Source organism: Drosophila guanche, unplaced genomic scaffold, assembly GCF_900245975.1.
Source record: "Drosophila guanche unplaced genomic scaffold, DGUA_6, whole genome shotgun sequence".
NCBI lineage: Eukaryota > Metazoa > Arthropoda > Insecta > Diptera > Drosophilidae > Drosophila > Drosophila guanche.
The window spans coordinates 1,662,235-1,681,189 of NW_022995747.1; the positions used below are offsets into that span (position 1 = coordinate 1,662,235).

Consider the following 18,955-nt stretch of genomic DNA (forward strand, 5'->3'; position numbering starts at 1 on the left):
ACGACAGCATATCATATATAGTACATACATATATAAATACTATGTATAAACTATAGTGTTTGTTTTGCTTGTATTAATTTCGCTTCTTATTATTTTATTTTATGTTTTCTTTCCGTTTTTTCTTTATTATTTATTCTCTATGCGCTTGTGTTTTTTGTATTTTTTTGTGTTGCAGTTCAATCAATCAATCAAATAAAACCAACAACTTGGAAGGACAATACATACATATATGTATCTCTGCATCTGTATCTCTTCATCTGTACAGCTACATTTGATAGGCATGCAATTAGTGTCTGTGGTGTGGTGTGGTGTGGTGTTACGATCGCTTGGTTGCTCCAGGGGAAACCGTTTATGCTGTGAGAGTTGGATTTTTTGGGTTTCTTTTCTTAGTTCGATTTAACACTAAAATAAATAAAAAGTAGTACAGTACGCACACGCACATGGCAGATACGATTATTAACAAATAACTTTATTACACTTCCGCTGGCGATCTCAAGGGCGAAACGTCAGTCAAGTGTCTGTGTGGGATATGGTGAGTGGAGCTGGGGTTCTGGGGTTATGCGCCGCCTCCCCACTGCCTTCGTTTTAATACAAATTATGTTTTACTTTTTGTATATTTAATATGAAAAGAACTTACATGGAAAACGTAAGAAGACTATTTTATTTTGTATTTTATTGTTATTTGTTTTTGTTTGTTTGTTTCCCCCCACTTTTATAATTTACTTTCTATTTGTAATCATTATAATTAGTTACTTTTTTTCTTGCTTTGCTGTAAATGATGTGTGTGTGTTTATGTGTGTGTGTGTGTGTGTGTGTATGGTTCGATAATGGTTCAAAGGTAACGCAACAATTGATTAATTACACAGTCAGACAAACGCTCCTTTCCTGCCTTCCAATCTCTCAATCTGCACGAAACCATCCTCATCAATAGCTTGGTCCTTAACTGCTGCTAACTGTTACGGTCGCGAGTGGTGCAAGTAGAACAATTGTCGTCTAATTCGATTTAGAGGCTGACTAAATTATATACAAGGTTCATTGGATCAGAATGTATTGGATCGATCGATAATCCTCTCCAAATGTGTGTAATATTAACTGAAGGTGTGAACAGAAATTGTCAAGCTAGCCGGGCAGCACACTTGCTGGTATTTACAAAACAATTGCGCACTGTGCGGGGGGGAAATAGTCTAAATCGGAATATATATTTAATTTTGCTGCTTTTAAATTTACAATCATCCTGCTTGAAAACATTACAGCGCTGTCTACAAGATCTGTGTGTGGCTCGTAAGTACAAGCTCAATGAGATAAGCCTCTGGGCGGGCCTGAACCTTGCGCACAATAGTTGTTGACAGTCAACGCTTTAATATACAATTTTATAAAACCTCGATGGGCAGTAAGCCCATCTGTCAGTTAGTTGAAAATTAACTCTTAAACATAACTAAGGTATAGGCAACTTACATATCGCAATTGTCTTTAAAATACCACAAATAATAAACCAAATATTGCACAAAATTGTTACGTTTCTTTACAACATTCCAGCCGCTAGCCAGCAGCCAACTTGACAGGATCTGTTAGGGGATTCTGCGCTAAAACTAACCACTCACAAAATCCTCAACCTCATTCTGCACGCGAGCTTGGGTGTCTGTGTCTGTGTGTGTTGCAAGTGTCTGTGTTTTACTACTAAATACATGTTTATTTTGGTTTCTTCGTTAATGCTTTTTCCGAACTTTTTTCAAAAACAAAACGCACACAACAGAGAGCATGGTTGAAATTGCTTACAAGGTGATGTCTGCACCACACTGTATCCCTTTCTAGCGCTTGAATTAGTTAGTGATCCTCGCACAGTCACCTTGTAAATAATTTCACCATGACAGAGAGCACGTAGCATTTTGCTGTAGGGGATCTAACTGCCTGGATCGCTCGCTGATCGTTAATCGGTTGATCGGTAATGTGCGCGGCTGGACACACATACATATAGTTAATTATATTTTCATATGCATATATATTTGAATATATATGTATATATATTTCGTATATATATATATATATATATATATATATATATGTTTATATATATATATATTCTTGTTTTGTTTTGTTTTTGTTTTAGTTATTAATTTAGTAAAGTAAGATTTATAATTTCTTGTTTTACTTTTAGGTGTTCGCTTTCCTTTAAAATAAATTTTTTATGCTAAAATTTAACTTTATGTTTTCTTGTTCGATCTTACATCGTACCGCCATCTCCCGTCCTCCGTCTCCCGTCTGCTGCTGTGCCTGTGCCTGTGGTTTGCCGCAAAATGCATTAACAAGCTGGTTGGTTGACCACTGACCATCGACGTTCTCCTCCTGTTCGGATAGGCTCGACTCTCTCGGCAACTCCTCCTCCTTCCCTACGTTCCGTTCGTTGGTGTTGGTGTGTTAGTGTGTGGGTGTGGGTTATGTGTGTACTAATTTATAATTGATGCCGCCCTGCTGCTCCACATCTGTCAACTATGCCAGACGCGCGCGCTTTTGTGCTTGTGGCCCATCAGAGTCGTCCTCATCATCCTCGTCATCATCCTCACCGGAGTCGCTCTCATAATCGACCAGGCCCTGTAAGAAACGAATAGAAAATGTTACAATAACTACCATACAAATTTTCTCATCTATTTTATTTACCTTCTTGGTCGTCGACTTGTCCGTTTCGCTGTTCGCCGAGTCTGTGCTTGCGTCAATGCTGGATGCCACCAATTCTTTCTCCGCCACAGCCGACTGGACGAGAAGGCCATCGAGCTCGCTGGTGGTGCCCGGAGGCGGCTGTGAGTCGACGGGCTCGATATCGGGATCGGCCACAGTCGGAGCTGGAGCCAGATTTGGGGCAGCCGATGTTGCTGCCGCTGTCACGGACGCGGCGATAGCGATCGTTAAAAACTGACTGGCCACAACCTGAGCTACTGTCGCCGAATCGCAATGAGAAGCGGCTGCCGACGTACTCGGCGGTGACGATGAGGATGAGGACGATGACGCCGAAGATGACGTGGACGCTTCAAGCGATGATGATGATGCCGATGACGACGACGACGATGATGAAGAGGCGTTATCTGTGGGCGATGTCGAAAGCACCAACTCTTGATTCTGCGGCGTCTCGACACCGCTCAGCTGCTGGTGCAGTTCTGCGATCTCAGGCTGTGTCTGCTGTTGCTGGAATGGGTTCTGCTGCTGCTGTTGTTGCTGCTGCTGCTGTTGCTGGTGATGCTGCAGTGCAATATTGGCAGCCGCGGCCAGATGCACTGCAGCCTGGGCCTGGTCATCGACAATGCCCGCCTCTGGGCTGCTGCTTCCACTTGCCACGGGTGCACCGGCTGCTGATGCTGATGTGGCAGTGGCAGTTGCTGTGGCTGTGGCAGTGGCAGTCGCTGTGGAATTCAGACCCCCCAGTAGACCGCTGTGGGGTGACGTACTGTGCGGCGGAGAAGACTTCTGCTGCGGTGATTGGTTTTGCGGGCCATTCTTTTCGCTGACGGCTGCAAAAATGTATCAGAAGATGTTTTATTTAACACACAAGAATATTTTTAAGGTCTCTTACATTTGATGACATTGTTGTATGTGTCGATTTCCTCGGTGAAATCATCCTCTTCATTGAACCACATCTCTTCCTCCTCTTCCATTTGACGCTGATCCCGACGAAACCGTCCACCACTGCGTATGATCGGCAGGCCACTGTACAAACCCCACAGAAAATTAGTTAAATAAACCTTGAGGACGGAAACAACAGCGAATAGACCTACCCATCTGTGCGGTTTTCCATCTTGTCGCGATCCTTCAGTCGATCCTGGTACTGATCGTAGCGATTCTTTAAATATTTGAATGTCTGCACATATTCGATTTCATCAAATATTTTGCTAAAGTTCTCCACAAAATAAACACACAGCGTGCGTATATCCTCGAGTTTTATAAACTCAAACAACTCCAGAATGGCCGATTCCAAGAGATTGTAGCGGCCATTGTTACGAATAAAGGCATCCACAACCGGCGCAAAAAGATTGCACTTGACAATGTGTCTGTATCGTAAAAGAAGAACGAATAAATACCTTAATTATACATCTATATCACCCTTTAATTACCTGTTGTAAAACTCATCTTTGAGTGCAATTATCTTGCGCAGCAGCCGCAGTGCGCCGAGTACAAGGAACGTGTGTGAGCTCTTCATCAGCACCAGAATTTTCTTGAGGAGATCCTTTTGCAATAAGAAATTCTTAATGTGATAGCTATGGTGCTCCACGCAGAACGACAAAATATCCAAAACAATGCCAAGCAGCTGTGCAGTCTGATAATCTTCGTTTTGCGGACGGTCACCCAGCGTGTTGACAATTAGCGGAGCTGCAGAAAAGGAAAGTTGTAACCTTGGAAAGTGGGGACCGCACTCTACGACTCTTACCAACTAAAGTCTGAACACTGTATTTGTAGAAGAAATTGAGAAAATCTCCCTTCTCGGTGAGCATGTTCTCCGGCTCAAGCAGAATCTTAACAATGCCCATCAGCTGCACCGCAATGCCCAGCTCCGGCTCCGAGTCATTCAACATTTGTTCGATGGCAATGTTCAGCAGCATGCGCTCCTATATACAGAAAATATTATAAATCTATGGGGTAAGACCTGCTTTTTCTGTTGAAAACTTACGCCCTCTGGCCGGTTGACCTGATTCAGCGTGTAGTTGCGCACAACCAGCGGCGAGAACTCTACAATTGCCGTGAGTATGTCAATGGAGGCCGACTTGGTTTTCTTATCGTTCATGACCAGCGTCAGCTCCAGCGCCTGCAATATGCCCAGGCAGGTGAGCGTCTTGTAGAACGAATCCTTGCCCTGGGGCTGCAAGTTTTGAGCAAAGTTGCAGAACTCCTTCAAAAAGAGGACCGTGTCGCGTCGCTTGGTGTCGCCAATGGCCGTATCTGTGAGCACAGCGAAAACGTCGAGCAGGAATCGCTCGTCGTCCTGAATCATTGTGACAATCTCCACCTTGTTGAAGAATATAAAGCTGGAGAGCGTGTTCAGCATGTTGTCCTCGACGAAAACCGACGGCGTGGGCAGAATGATGTCCTGTATGTACTGCACACGAAACGTTTGATGGATTTTGGCCAGCAGGTCTTGGTTCTTGATGGGAACAGCCTCACGGAACTTTGCCCACTGCTTCAAGTACTGGCGATGCTTCTTCGGCTGGGCCACACTGGGATCGTACTCGAGACAGCCGACCACATCGAAAATTGTGTCATCGGCGAACATAATCTCGAAGAGGGCATTCTTGTTCAGCAAGAAGATATTCTTGAATATTTCGAACAGATGATGCAGCCCCTCGGTGTTGTCGAGATCCTCGCACACATGGAACAGATTCAGCAGCTTCTTGATGTAGTTCTCCGACTCCAGGGCCATCGATAGCTTCTCCTTGCGCAGCGGCGTGGAGAGACAGCTCTGAATGGTCTCCGATATGTCCTCGAGCCGTGATAGCTCGCACGGAGGCAGCTCGATGGGTGGCGCTGTGTCCGACATGTCCTCAAAGCGTTCATCCTCCGACTCTTCCACAATATCCTGTGTAATCTCAACGGAAGGATCTTTGCCCTGGACCTGCAGCAGTTTACAGTAGAACAAAGAACGCATGACAAATGCAATCACATTGAAGCAGAGAAAGAAGCGGCAGCCACACATTTTGCTCTCTCGATTTCTCATTACAACTAACCTGACATATTTTCTCCCAAATCTCATCGCAACCAGCCTTTTCCTGAAAACTCAGTGCCAGATCGAAATTGTCGCCCTCGGACCACACAATCAACGTGTCCTGCTGTTTTTGGTATGCGGTATCCGGTTGTATTTTGCTCTCCAACAGCAGCGATCCATCCGATTCGGCGCGCACCAGCAGCGAGATACCTGCAAGATCGTTTGGGGAGAAAACGGCGGCACTTAGCTTAGCCCATGGCCCCTACAGTACACAATTTAAGCTAAATACTTACCTTTCAAACGATCGACGTATGTCGAGGAGACATGTCCCGTGCCACGATCATCCCACTGCCGCTCCGCATTCAGTGCGTACAACTTGACGCGTCGGCGGGTATCCGTAGTCATGATTAATCCTTTGGGGTTTTCCTTTCTTGGTTTTCAATATACCCGTTCGTGGCTTTTGTGGCGCTGTTGGGCGTTTTCTTGGTTGTTCTTTCTTGATTTTTTTGTACCACGTTGTGGCTTGGAACCACAGAAGTTATGGGCTTAGGCTAGGCTACGGCTACTAGGCTAAATTAAATTAGGATTTTTGAATTTAAAATTCAAAGGATTCGGCTAATCTCTACGCTTGACTTGTACATCCATGTTATGCTGATAATTCAGCGCCGGCTGGGTGGGTGGTATCCTGTTCCGGTCCGGTTGTACACAATGCCACGCTGCAGTATAAAATCAGATGTGGGTTATTAATAAATGAAACAAATAAAGATTATCCCCATTCAATACGCTTGAAGTGACGTCATTCTGTTGCACGTCTTTGAGGGAACGTTGCACGAATCTCTGAATCTTTGGCATATTTGAAATGAAATCTCGCGAAAACTTCAAAAATGTATGAATGAAATGTGAAAGCGTCTGTCGTGCCTGCGTGCCTCGTCATGCATGTATCTGTGTATGGGTGCATTTCAGCAAGATAGATGAGAAATACAAAAAAAAACACAAAAGAAAATTGTACTTTTGCCCGGTCTGTTTACAAACATTAAACGCTTTTCATTAGATCTCTCCACGACAGCAGCAGAGGCAGAGGCAGCAGCAGCAGCACTCTCCACATTCTCCGCTCTTTCCCAGCGGCAGACTGTGTGTGGGGGGTGGGGGCAGCAGGCGCTTTCGCCCCACGGCCAGCGGCAGCGGCGAGGCAAACACGCGCGCGACGAAAACAAACAGGCGGCGAGAGTGCGAGTGAGAGAGTCGTCGTTAAGTGGGTGGCATGGCATCCACCCAGTATTAGACTATCGCACAGACACGGCGAAAATCAATGAAAGCAAAGTGTAAAATAATGTGTGTATAAACAGAATGAAAAAACGAGCGAAAACTACGTCATCGATGCGGAAGTTTGTGTGTGTGTGAGTGTACCGTTGTGGATACCACACATCACATACAAATTTGCGTCACCCCAGATCACTACTCATCAATATGAAACCTTTACCTGACCCCCCCGCCCGCATTAGCAACATCAAGGTTGAGTGTTGAAATAAATGCGTGTTGCGCCGCCTCTAACACGATTTGCACAGCGATTACGCCGGACAGATACGAAACGGTATACGATTTATATGGAATACACGCTGCATAGTGTACTTGTTCCAACGAAGCGCCATAGGCCAATTCCGTGCTGATAAGACGAGCTACCGAGTCTAGAGAGCGGCTGGCGAAGTTGTACCAAAACAAACCCAGCGAGGCAATTCAAAACAAATGCTGAGATAGAGGTTTACGCAATCAGCTGCACACAAAAAAATATATGTTTGGCTAGTGGGGTTATTAATAAACGGCAGTTGGACGATTTGAACGCCTGCCAAAAAACGAGGCGGCTCGCGAGCCTGGAGTCATTGATAAAAGAGTGAGAAATGGCCAGAATGACAACTCTGCTAAGCTTTATTGCCCAGCAACAAAAGAGAACAAGAAGATAACTGAGGGGGGGACTCTGAACACACACACACACACACTCATAGAGCACATGAATCTACGAAAGCTGCAATTGGCTGTGTATGCGTTTGAAGAAAGTAAGAAAAGGAAATTCGAAGAAAAGATAAGCATAAAAAACGAAAGGATGCAGGACACAATTTGGGGGAACGAACGCGTCTGTTTCTTTCGGTTCCGCTTTGTGCGAGCGAATTCTCGCTCTTGCTCGTTCGCTCCACACAATGAATGGCACAGTGCGGAAAAGGGCTGGGCGAGGAGAGGAGAATGGGGGAGAAGGAGCCTGTTTAACGGCAGCCGTTACGAACGCGTCGTATCTTGTTTTGCATGCATGGCAATGTGTGCAGAATACGCGCGCGCTAATGCTCCACACATTCGCAAAATGCGCGTGAGTGTGTGTCTGTTCCTGTATGCACATTTTGGGGTGGTATTGGGTCGGGACAGGGACGGGGACGGTTCGTGGCAAGAATACGAAAATTCACAAATAATTACTACACGCTGTCCCGTTCTGGCCCAAATGCAATGTCAGCATATTTCCATTATTTCTTTTTTAATTTCTGTATTTTCATATGCTATACACACACAAACTTCACGTTCACTCAATCACGAACACACAACACACTCACACACATGCACCGTCTAGCAAGTACATCGGTTTTTTGGCCGTCTCCTTTGCGGTTCATTCAATGAAATTATTGCGAATGGCAGGCACAAAACAGAATCGCAAACATTGCAGCGTATTTCATCGACGAAGAAGAAGCGAGAGATACAAGAAAAAAAATGCCGTCTTCCCCCAAATCAACACACGGGACACACACACCTACCCCGTAATATCTTCTGACGCATCCAATTCTTCTCAACGGATAGTGTTTTGATTTCACAATGCAGCGCATTTTAAGTGTACACCGTTGCCCCGATATTCGCAAATTTTGGATTTAATTGAAACGCACACGAAAACGTAAGAAAAACATCGGGTACACACCACAGGCGCACACACTGGCAAACGAAAAACTCACCTCAATTCAACACACTACAGAGCGAAACTCAACACACGGCGACGTTTGCGTTGTTGCATAAATTTTGACAAAAAAATAGCAATGAAATTACCTCCAAATGTGCAATACTCCGTGGACAGCAACAAGCCGGGCCACTGGCAAAGGGTCTTGGCAGGATATTTTCAAATTTTGCTGTCGGGCAAGGCCGCAATCATACCCGGAGTACGTGAGAGAACGAATCATGTACACACACACACTCGAGAAATACACTCTACACTCGCATTCAATCACACACACACAATCGCACACATGGGCAGAGACACGCTCAGACAACACAGAAGCCGCAAGAGGACAAGAACAGGAGAGCGGCGCGAGGGGGTATATTGAATCTTTTCCAAAAAAGTCTTACACTCACGCTGCAATTGCTTGTTTCTGCCTTTGTTTTTTGTTGTCTGCGCTTGTTCGCATTAGTTCAGCTTTGATCAAATTTACGTTTGCGCATATTTATTATTTACCACGCGCTTTGTAACAATTACAATGTATATTTTTACAATTTTTCAACCGACGCTCGAGCGTTGGCTGACCCGACGACGAAATTTTTGTGCTGTGTGTGCGAGAGAGAGGCCGTAGACGCCATATTGTTTTTCGTCCGAATTAGTGTGCAATAAAGAAAAAACCATCGATATACATGAATTTTTTTAATCGCCATAAGAAACGAAAAATAAAAAAGATGTATGGGTTTAATGTTATAGTTTATTCCAATACTTTAAGTTCAGTTTTGTAAAAAGATTTTTATTGAATAATTGTCTGAAGACTGTATATAATTCTTAATTGTTGAGGATGATGCGCGAAGTGTTGAGCAGCGATTGCATTGGCGATATTTAAAACACGCATACACCGATACTTTTTATAAACAATAACAAACAATAATAAATGGAACCGGAATTGACGAGGAAGCGTTTTTACAGCCTGGGTGCTAAATACGCCGGCTCCACAGAGGAGGATCTGGAAGTGTGCATCAAAAACTATGGAGGGGACGTGGTGCGAATAGAACTGGTGAATCGCCTGCATGGGGCTCAGTGCCAAAGGCAGCTGCGCCGGTTTTTGCTACTTCTCTCCGCATCGACCGTCTACTTCATCAGCGTGTGGCGTCTCGGGGACAACTTCATTAGCATTTGGCAGCCACGCATCCTGTATCCCATTATCATTGTTGCAACTCTTGCGATTGTCATTATTCGCACCGCCCTGGCCCTGGTGAAAACGGAGAAATTGTTTTACAGTTGGGACATGGCCCTGCAAACGGAGACGGTGCGATCCTTTGGCCGGGAGTCGGTCTTTTGTGTGCAGCGTGGACACATTCATGACATAGTGCTCAATGAAGTGATTGAAAATGTGAGCAAATCATTGCTTAGCTTATATTGATTTCTAATCGACTTTAATCCCATTGCAGTTGGATGTTAAGTACATGCTAATCCTGCGTACCAGAGGCAGCATGTTCAAGAAACGACCCATAATACCATTGTTCCATGTGAGTCGTGCGCTTCCATTCCTTTTTTCCCCATCAGTATGTATCCTTATTGCTATTGCAGAGCCAGTCGCCCTCGTTCGAATGCTTGCAGCATATCTACCGAATCCTGCATCGACACTGGCTGAATAGCGACAAGGATCGGTCGGAGCACGCCTACAATAAAGACGCGCCCGTCAGTGTGGCCTCGCAGAGCTCTTCCAATTTGTGAAGCTGTTAATGTTAATGTTTATTAAATATAGCGAGTCGTTTAGTGTACTTTGTAGTTTTCTTACATCTGGCATGGGCGTGTAATCCTCCTGCGGGACAGGATCTTCCAGTTGGGGTATGTCCAGCTCAACATCCAGTATCTTGCATTCTCCGTTTAACTAAAAGCACAAATGTGATTATATTTAAAGTCCCAATTGAGAGTATGTGGCGGGAATCTACCAAATTGCGTATCTCTGTTGTATAGGACTTTTTGATGATTTTGCGATACATTTCCAAGTAACAGGCGGTGGTCCTATTCCAATTCTCTTGCGCTTGTCGCAAGCTGAGTACTTGTTGTAGGGATAATTCTGCAAGTATTTAGTTGTATTACTGATTTTAATTGTTAAAATCTATTGATTCTCACCCATGGCGTCTCTGATCGGCGTCGTTTGTTTTGAAAATCGCTAAATCTTAGTGGTGCTGCAAAACGAAAAAAAAGTATCGATAATTCAATAAGTGTTTGAAACTGACAAACAGGATATTTTAATGTCGATATGGAATTCTAGGTGTATTTTAGTATATTTCGGTATATTTGTAATGGTCATCATCCGGTATACTTGCTCGATTAATCCACGGTCACACGGCTGACGTAATTTGGCAAAAACAATAACAACAACAACAAAAATTTGTTTATTTGCACTCCCCCGCCCCGCCCAACAACCCGAGTAGGATTACACCTACTTCGATGTCTGTTGTCCACGTCCAGCACACGAAACTGATAGCTGTCACAGCCTGTTAGCCCATCCACAAACTGTGTCCACAGCCTGCAAATGTGAATCAGCTGCGCTGCTCGCTGATTCGTCTACTGCGTCAAATTTAAGTAAGTTCCCCGCCCAAAATAGACAAACAGGCGTGACCGCCTCATATGGGCATTGCGTAGTGGCCTTGCATGGACTAATAGGCGTATTTTTTTCCAGTTTCCAGTTCCTTCCTGATTGTAAACCCGCCTCTGAATGAACCGCTCTGAGCCCATACCCATACGACGCGAACGATCCTTCGACAGCGTTATGAATCGCCTGTTCCGTACACGCTCCCAGAACCATGAGAGCTTTCGTGCGGCAATGTACAACTTTCTGTTCGTGTTGGGCGTGTGCGCCTTTGTGGCGGTGTGCTTCATCCTCGGACCATTTGTGCGCCCGCTGCTGTGGGCCTTCCTCATGGGCGCCGTGCTCTTTCCGTTCAAGCGTCGGCTAGCGGAGAGCGTGCACAGCTGGTTCCAGCGGCTGGAGGAGCGCGATTCCAATGTGCTGGTCTCAATATTTCTATCCCCCGTGGAGGCGACGGAGCACTGCGGCCGTTTGCTAATCGGTTGGCTCTGCGAACACTGGCAACTGCTACTGGCCGGCTGCGGTGTGGCAAGTTGCATCAAGCTGTTGGTGCTGTATGCGCCCAAGGGCTTCATCTATGCCATCTGGCACTGGCTCACCTTCTCGCATGGTCTGTTTGTGCGCGTTATTGGCTTCCTCAATGTCTTTGTGGTGGGTTTGTGCTCGAAATTTCCACAGCAGCTGCAGCTTTAACTTTCCCTCTTCCAGATTATCGCGCTTGTGCTGGTCTACCTTAGCTGTGTGCACTTCTTTTGGAGCCCGGAAAACAGCACTCACTTTGTCGTCGCTGGACAGTCCATGTGGATCGCGATAGCCGGCTACTTGAGCAGCTTTCTGGGCGCCCTGCAAGTGCCCGTCTTCCTGCTGGTCATGGCGTACGTGACGGCCTCCACGGCGTATCATTTGAAAGGTAGCGAAGGTTCTGGCTCGTATTTGCACCGCCTGAAGTTACTGTTTGACAAGAATGACTTTGAGCGTTCGCTGAGTAATTTTAGTCTTTGTGGGAAGGCGAGCAGCGAGCGGCCAGTCACCGCGGAGACGTTGCAATCTGATGTGGAGGATATATCACTGAGCGACACGGTAGACTCCACGGATACGTTCGATGTGAAGCCGGATGATACCGCGGAGGGTCATCAGAGCGGAACGCTGTTGAAGCTGCTGCTGTACGCCTGCCTGGCCAATGTGCTGTACCGAAACATCTGGATGGTCATCCTGGCAGCCGTGCCAGTGCTGCTGCATTTGATCTACAAATTCGGAGCGTACACGGGCATCACAGACTTTGTGTGTGGCAAGATCAATGAGCTGTATCTGGGCTTGAGGGTGAGTTGTTCGCATAATTATAATACAAATCTCTTACTTTATTGCCCACCTCCAGTCCTGGGCCATTGAACATCATTCTGCTGTCCTGCCGCTCTGCCTGCCGGGTGTGCTGGAACTCAACTATCGCATCCACACAATTGTGCGCGATTCGTTAAAGTCCTCGGTGGAGTCTGTCACCTCCATACTCATGATCATTGCCATGCTCTTCTGCATCATCATTTTGAGCGTGTTCTTTTGCGTCAACATTTATTCGGAGACCATCGAGGTGGCCTACCTGACAAAAGATCTAATTAACAAGACGATCACAGATCGTCCTGAGCTAATTGATATTTTGCCCGCCAACATGCAGGCGTCCATCGATGATGCGCTAGACAATGCGCACCATTATGGTCGCCGTAAGATAGAGACCTACATTGACGATTGGCTGGCAGACGCTGACAAGGTGCATGCCACCAAGCTCAAGGAGCAAATACTCGACGTGTGGGACAGGCTCATACAGTATTGGGTGGACTTTAACAAGCGGGGCGACTCCTACGGGCCACGTGTGCCCACGGATGCGCTGAAGAGCACTTTTGGCGAAATTGTTGATAACCCGGGTAAGCGCAGCTCCTCTTTCTACCTCTCCTCATTTGTTTTATGTAACAAATTAACGTTTACTTTATTATTTATATGCCCGGGGAAACACTTTTTGTGGTTTATGGGCTTTTGTTTTTTTTGTTTTTCTTGCTGCATTCTTAACCCCTTTTCCTTAACTTTCTGTCTGCGTCTCTATGAAATAACAAACTCATTCTATGTTCCATCCGCTAACCTACGGACATTTATTTAACAAAAGGACATTTTAAAGAGCTAGTTTTAGTGGCGAAACAGGGTATCATCGGCTGGGCACAGAGCAACACGCAAACCATCCTCGAAGTGGCTGAATCCCTTTGGCACATTATACGCACGAATCTCTCGATGATTATGGGCGTGACTGGGGAGATCCTGTCACTGGTGCTGTCTGGCGGACAAGCCTGCATCGAGTTTATTCTGGATATGGTAAGCATAGAGCTTCTGCAATTTATTTTCAGATATTTATAATGATTTTTGCAGATTGTCTTCTTTACCGCTTTGTTCTACCTCCTCTCGAGCAGCAAGGAAAAGTATGCGCCGCTTCAGATCACCAAGTACCTGGGCTACTCCACCTCTGGCACTAAGATTGTCGATGGCATGGAGAACTCCATCACGGTGGTGCTGGTCTCCATGTTCAAGTGCTCCATATTTACGGGTCTTTTCACGTGGCTGGTCCACACGGTGTTTGGTGCGCGAATTGTGTTTCTGCCCTCTGCGCTGGCAGCCATTCTAGCAGCTGCGCCATTTCTGGGCAGCTACTGGTGTGCGGTGCCCGCGTTCCTGGAACTCTGGCTGGCCCAGGATCGCTTCTATACGGGTTTGATATTGTTTCTGCTGCAGTTCTTTGTGCCCTCCACATTTGAGACGGCCATTTATGCGGATCTCAAGGGGTGAGTAAAGAACTCTCAGAAATAGATCAGTTTATTTTGATTCCCATTTATTTATGGCAGCGGCGGACATCCGTATCTGAATGGTCTGGCCATAGCGGGTGGCATGTACTGGATCGGCTGGCAGGGTGCCATATTGGGTCCCCTCATGCTGTGCTTCTTCATTGGCATCTTCGAGGTGGCCGCCTTGGCCATGCGCTCGAATCAGGATCCCCCCAGGTACTATTTGATTTATTTGTTATTGCATGAAAAGCTTGAAATTTGTGAATATTGTGCAGCGGAAGGAGCTAAGTGAGTGAGAATGTTTATTTTCCCTGTTGCTTTTGTATTGCTTGGACTGTCAAAAAGTTTATTTTCCTTCTACTAATGCGTCTGTTTTACACTGCTGTTTTTTAGGCGCAGCTCAGAGGAGGAAGCCACGCGCACCACGTGAGTGCAGAGCAACGAATAACTCCACGAATTTTATGTTTAAATACTCAAAACTAACAAGAAAGCGCTGTGGCCAAAGGCTTGACAATCAAATTGAGTTTGGCCCAAATATGATAAACGAATATCATAATAATACCCCCCTCAGGATGGCAGTTTTCCCATAACTTTGCTTCGTTTCGTTAAACGTTTTTTACTACAAATTAAATAGTATTTGAATCCGTCTAAACAGTCAGTCAGTCCCCTAATATTAGCCTGTAAGCACCCAACTAATTAACTTATTAATGTTACGTACAATATGTACCTCGAATCGAATTATTTTTGTATATAGCTAAGAGAAAAACAGTCCTTAAAGCGCTTGTAACCATTTGCATTGCATTTTGTTTGCTCGCTACTAAGTCTTGTGATTTGTTTAAGCTTAGAATCAAACATAAATAAATTCCAGTACTAACAATGCAGCCAATGACCCCATATAATTCCACAGTTTATTCCCCCCAGCAGCTCCAACGAATCGAACCCCAAACGAGCGATTATAAACGAAGAAAAGCCAGCCTTGCCGCTGCCTGCTGGAAAACCTGTTGAGCTGAGAATTATAACCAAAACTTTACAGCTGCAGCCGCAAACCAGTTAAGAACGAAGCATAAGTATTTGTGTGTGCTTCTATTGTGAAGAAAAATATTTATAAATATATAAAAAAAGAGTAAATGTAAATGTCGATTCATGGTGCATGGTGCATGTGTCGAACATTCGTTGGACTTTCTTTGCCTAATTGGTGTACTGATTCTTGAATGTGAATTCCGGATGCCGCTCCACGCTGTAAAGAAGGGAAATAAATGAGTTGTCGGTTTCCGAAAACATTTTCTGAGGTCTTACCCATGGAAGAAGGCAAAATCACACACGCGAATATTCTTATCAAGAGCCAGCAGCTTGCCCACCTCCTCCTCACTTAGCTTAAAGTCAAACACATCCAAATTTTGCTTCAAGCGTGCCGCATTTGTGCTCTTGGGAATGGCGCACAGTCCATTGTCGAGGATCCAGCGCAGCAGCACCTGAGCAGGGGACTTGCCGTGAGCAGCGGCAATCTCCTTGACCTCCGGTATGTCCATGAGGTCGGGCAAATCGCGCACAATGCCAGCGCCCGCATTGAACGCGGCAATGCCCTTGGAGCCCAGTGGGGAGTATGCTGTGACGGCCACATTCTCGGCCTTGCAGAAGTCCACCAGTTCACGCTGTTGCAGGTACACATGATGTTCGATCTGATTGTTGACTGGACGAATCTTGCAGTTCTTCAGCAGACGCGCCACCTGATCCTTGCTGAAGTTGGAGACGCCAATAGATTTGGCCAAGCCCTGTGCCACCAGCTTCTCCATTTCCAGCCAGATGGCAGCATGATCTGTGGTGGGATCCACCTCCATGAGACCCTCTGCATCGATCTTGAAGCTGCCATCCTCGTTGATGTTCAGCGTGAAGGGTGTATGAATCAGGTACATATCCACATAGTCCAGCTGCAAATCGGCCAGCGATTTTTTAATGGTTGGCAGCACTTCGTGCGGGCGATTCACTATCAAGAAAAGTTTTTATTTAATGCACAATCATTGTCTTACAATTACTCACAAATGGGTGGCAGCTTGGTCACAATGAACAGCTCCTCACGCTTCACCTTGCCAGCATCCAGCCAGCGCTTGAGCACACGCCCAATTGCCGGCTCGTTGCCATAAACTGGCGCGGTGTCGATGTGGCGATACCCCACCTCCAGGGCAGCATCAATGGCCGTCTCGATTTCCTCATCGGATGCCTAAAAACCAAAACGGGAATAAAGTGCGGTTAAGCGGTGGCAAAGATAAGATTTCAATCTGTCTAGAGTGTGTCTCTCGACAGTGTTTCATGCAGTGTTTGCCCATTTGTGGCTTTTGTTTGGTTTACACTCCAGAGAAAGTCGATTCTGTCGCTTTTTATTGTGCAGTAAAAACCGGTCCGCCAGAGATTCTAAATGCCCCTCCAGTGGGGAGGGGAGTGCAGCACGACTGGATTCGGGCGTATGACGTGTCGGGTTTTTTCTTAGTCTTTCATTAGTTATTAGTAATCAATTTAATTAATTTTGTGATATCAAATTACCTGCCAAGTGCCCACGCCAATTAAAGGCATTTTCAGCCCATTGTTCAAGGTTAAATACTTCTCGCTAGTCATGTTTTAGTGATTATTAAATTATTTCTCAGCTGGACAAGTTTCAAAGGAAGTTTTCAAAAATACCGCGACACAACCGCTTCGATGGCAAAACAATCTCTAAAGTTTATAAAAATCATGCTGCCGCCCGGCAAACGACAAGCTACACGGCTACAAAAGCTTGGGCATGAGGGATTATGTGTATTTTAAGAGACGGTCTGTCTTATTGGGGGCCCCAATGATTGACATTAGTAGCCCAGCCGCATGTGTTCTATGTTCATTTCTTTGGAGTTCGTTTTTAGAAACTTCTTGAGATCAAGTCAAAACTGTAAAAATATAAGTTCATAGCAGTCATTAGTTTCGTTTGAAATTTAAATTTTGGTTGTGCGCGCAGAGCACGTTCACACTAAAAACCAGCTTTACTGCCTATCGATAGTTTGATATATTCGATATAGAATATTGTCAGTCGTGACTCCCTCGCTTTTTGCACAATTTTCGCGGTTTCTGTAAGTTTTTAAACAAATTAAAGGCTAAAATAGCATAAAATATTAGCATTAAACCCCATTATTAATAAGCAAGTTGGTGTCAAACATGTATATGCTGTAAAAATACTAACAATCGGAGTAAACAACAGGTTGTTGAGATTCGTGAGTTTCACACGTGCCGCAAAACGTGTCTGTGGCGGTGTTTACTTTCAATTGGCTGGAAAGATGATGCGCAAAGTGCCTTTAATTGTGATACTCGGTTCGACTGGCACCGGGAAGACGAAGCTCTCGCTGGAACTGGCCGAGCGCTTCGGGGGCGAGATAATCAGCGCCGATTCAATGCAGGTCTACACGAACCTGGACATAGCCACGGCCAAGGCAACCAAGGAGGAGCAGGCACGTGCGAGGCATCATCTGCTGGATGTGGCGACTCCGGCCGAGCCCTTTACAGTCACCCACTTCCGCAATGCTGCTCTGCCGATCATCGAGCGACTGCTGACCAAATCCACTCCGCCAATTGTCGTGGGTGGCACCAATTATTACATTGAGTCGCTGCTGTGGGACATATTGGTGGACACGCAGGAGGGGGACAGCAAAAACAGCAGCCTGCTGACGCAACAGTTGGCTGATGAAACGTTGGCTGCGATGACAACTGCCGCACTGCATCAGCATCTGGCCAGCATCGATGCCGGCAGCGCCAATCGCATTCATCCCAACAACAGACGCAAGATTCTGCGCGCCATTGAAGTGTACCAGGGCACCGGGCAGACGCTGACGGAGAAGCTAGCAGAGCAGCGTCAACGCCCAGGAGGAAATCGTCTGGGTGGACCGCTGCGTTATCCCCACACAATCCTCTTGTGGCTGCGATGCCAACAGGACGTGCTCAATGCACGCCTAGATGGTCGGGTGGATGGAATGCTGCAGCAAGGTCTGCTCAAGGAGCTGCGGCAGTTTCACGATGAAAACAAAGCCGTCACTGTGCAGGCCTACACCTCGGGTGTGCTGCAAACCATCGGCTACAAGGAGTTTGTGCCGTACCTGATGAAACACAACGAGCAGCAGGATGAACAGATCGAAGAGTATCTTAGAACTCACGCCTACCGCCTGCCCAGCAAGGAAGAGCTCAAGCAGGAGGGTCTGCCCGTTGGCATCGATCTGCTGCGCGCCTGCTGCGATGAGCTCAAGCTGGTGACGCGTCGCTACTCCAAGAAGCAAATTAAATGGATCAACAATCGTTTTCTGGGCAGCAAAGATCGCCAGGTGCCGGATCTCTACGAGCTGGACACCAGCGATGTTAGCGCTTGGCCAGCGGCAGTGTACCAACGCGCTGAGTTCATAGTGGAGAGCTATAGGAGTGGCCAGCTGTGCGAGATTGAGCCAATGGCCAAGCGTGTGCATCCCGGCGCAGATCTCAATGAGGAGACGAGCAACTTTTGTGCTATCTGCGAGCGGCACTTTGTTGGCGAGTATCAGTGGGGGCTGCACTTGAAGTCCAACAAGCACAAGCGTAGGCGGGAGGCAAAGCGCAGAAAGGAGAGGGAGCAGGAGCAGGAAGCGGAGAGGCAGCAGTCAACTGCTGATAAGGTTTTTGTAAATGAAACGAAACCCGAGACCCTCGCATAGCAATAAAGGCGTATACGTACCAATTTGAGCGATTTTCTGTTTATTTTTTGTTGCACTCGAGCTGAGCTCACTGATCTGCTGATGCAAGCGGCGGTTTGGGTGCGAATTCGATAACCCCACAGCCCTGCAGCTGCACCGGGGGGGGCCTGGTATCAACGACAAACCGCAGCCCACAGCCGTAGGTCGTTGCCTAGG

At 46.3% G+C, this 18,955-nt stretch overlaps 5 protein-coding genes across 16 annotated transcripts; 3 read left to right on the forward strand and 2 right to left on the reverse strand.

Moving 5' to 3' along the window:
* Positions 1-246: 246 nt before the first annotated feature.
* On the reverse strand, positions 247-16,766 carry LOC117582898 (1,5-anhydro-D-fructose reductase). Its single transcript, XM_034270991.1, has 5 exons — positions 16,605-16,766; positions 16,104-16,284; positions 15,363-16,050; positions 15,212-15,303; positions 247-2,025 (listed from the first exon to the last, which is right to left on the reverse strand). The coding sequence occupies exons 1-4, from the start codon at positions 16,674-16,676 to the stop codon at positions 15,255-15,257; spliced, it is 990 nt and encodes a 329-aa protein (XP_034126882.1). The 5' UTR covers positions 16,677-16,766; the 3' UTR covers positions 247-2,025; positions 15,212-15,254.
* On the reverse strand, positions 2,173-9,256 carry LOC117582885 (serine/threonine-protein phosphatase 4 regulatory subunit 3). 5 transcript variants are annotated; one of them, XM_034270960.1, is made up of 10 exons: positions 9,062-9,256; positions 5,982-6,399; positions 5,706-5,907; positions 4,655-5,593; positions 4,415-4,592; positions 4,101-4,356; positions 3,765-4,037; positions 3,563-3,696; positions 2,656-3,500; positions 2,173-2,589 (listed from the first exon to the last, which is right to left on the reverse strand). In XM_034270960.1, exons 2-10 carry the CDS (start codon positions 6,086-6,088, stop codon positions 2,488-2,490), a joined length of 3,036 nt encoding a protein of 1,011 aa, XP_034126851.1. In that variant the 5' UTR covers positions 6,089-6,399; positions 9,062-9,256; the 3' UTR covers positions 2,173-2,487. The 5 variants fall into 5 exon arrangements, with proteins under 5 accessions (XP_034126851.1, XP_034126850.1, XP_034126854.1 ...); XM_034270959.1 differs by having other exon boundaries at positions 5,706-5,903; positions 5,978-6,399; XM_034270963.1 differs by having other exon boundaries at positions 5,706-5,893; positions 5,977-6,399.
* LOC117582900 (phosphatidylinositol N-acetylglucosaminyltransferase subunit H) lies at positions 9,516-10,429 on the forward strand. Its single transcript, XM_034270993.1, has 3 exons — positions 9,516-10,038; positions 10,097-10,174; positions 10,236-10,429. Exons 1-3 carry the CDS (start codon positions 9,580-9,582, stop codon positions 10,380-10,382), a joined length of 684 nt encoding a protein of 227 aa, XP_034126884.1. The 5' UTR covers positions 9,516-9,579; the 3' UTR covers positions 10,383-10,429.
* On the forward strand, positions 11,003-17,733 carry LOC117582887 (transmembrane protein 245). 8 transcript variants are annotated; one of them, XM_034270966.1, is made up of 9 exons: positions 11,003-11,240; positions 11,338-11,898; positions 11,956-12,567; positions 12,623-13,163; positions 13,400-13,602; positions 13,657-14,066; positions 14,127-14,354; positions 14,460-14,492; positions 14,988-15,135. In XM_034270966.1, exons 2-9 carry the CDS (start codon positions 11,374-11,376, stop codon positions 15,118-15,120), a joined length of 2,685 nt encoding a protein of 894 aa, XP_034126857.1. In that variant the 5' UTR covers positions 11,003-11,240; positions 11,338-11,373; the 3' UTR covers positions 15,121-15,135. The 8 variants fall into 8 exon arrangements, with proteins under 8 accessions (XP_034126857.1, XP_034126860.1, XP_034126861.1 ...); XM_034270969.1 differs by having other exon boundaries at positions 13,412-13,602; XM_034270970.1 differs by having other exon boundaries at positions 13,424-13,602.
* On the forward strand, positions 17,147-18,788 carry LOC117582896 (tRNA dimethylallyltransferase). Its single transcript, XM_034270989.1, has one exon. It carries the CDS (start codon positions 17,363-17,365, stop codon positions 18,758-18,760), a length of 1,398 nt encoding a protein of 465 aa, XP_034126880.1. The 5' UTR covers positions 17,147-17,362; the 3' UTR covers positions 18,761-18,788.
* Positions 18,789-18,955: the final 167 nt, after the last annotated feature.

Coding starts and splice junctions, on each gene's coding strand:
- LOC117582885 (XM_034270960.1), bottom strand. CDS start 6,088: ATGACTACGGATACCCGCCGACGCGTCAAGTTGTACGCACTGAATGCG. Junction 5,594..5,705: donor TTTGGGAGAAAATATGTCAG/GTTAGTTGTAAT, acceptor AAACTGCTGCAG/GTCCAGGGCAAAGATCCTTC. Junction 4,038..4,100: donor AAAGATGAGTTTTACAACAG/GTAATTAAAGGG, acceptor TTTACGATACAG/ACACATTGTCAAGTGCAATC.
- LOC117582900 (XM_034270993.1), top strand. CDS start 9,580: ATGGAACCGGAATTGACGAGGAAGCGTTTTTACAGCCTGGGTGCTAAA. Junction 10,039..10,096: donor TCAATGAAGTGATTGAAAAT/GTGAGCAAATCA, acceptor ATCCCATTGCAG/TTGGATGTTAAGTACATGCT. Junction 10,175..10,235: donor CCATAATACCATTGTTCCAT/GTGAGTCGTGCG, acceptor TTGCTATTGCAG/AGCCAGTCGCCCTCGTTCGA.
- LOC117582887 (XM_034270966.1), top strand. CDS start 11,374: ATGAACCGCTCTGAGCCCATACCCATACGACGCGAACGATCCTTCGAC. Junction 13,164..13,399: donor CGAAATTGTTGATAACCCGG/GTAAGCGCAGCT, acceptor ATTTAACAAAAG/GACATTTTAAAGAGCTAGTT. Junction 13,603..13,656: donor TCGAGTTTATTCTGGATATG/GTAAGCATAGAG, acceptor TGATTTTTGCAG/ATTGTCTTCTTTACCGCTTT.
- LOC117582898 (XM_034270991.1), bottom strand. CDS start 16,676: ATGACTAGCGAGAAGTATTTAACCTTGAACAATGGGCTGAAAATGCCT. Junction 16,285..16,604: donor TTGGCGTGGGCACTTGGCAG/GTAATTTGATAT, acceptor TTTGGTTTTTAG/GCATCCGATGAGGAAATCGA. Junction 15,304..15,362: donor GATTTTGCCTTCTTCCATGG/GTAAGACCTCAG, acceptor CCTTCTTTACAG/CGTGGAGCGGCATCCGGAAT.
- LOC117582896 (XM_034270989.1), top strand. CDS start 17,363: ATGATGCGCAAAGTGCCTTTAATTGTGATACTCGGTTCGACTGGCACC.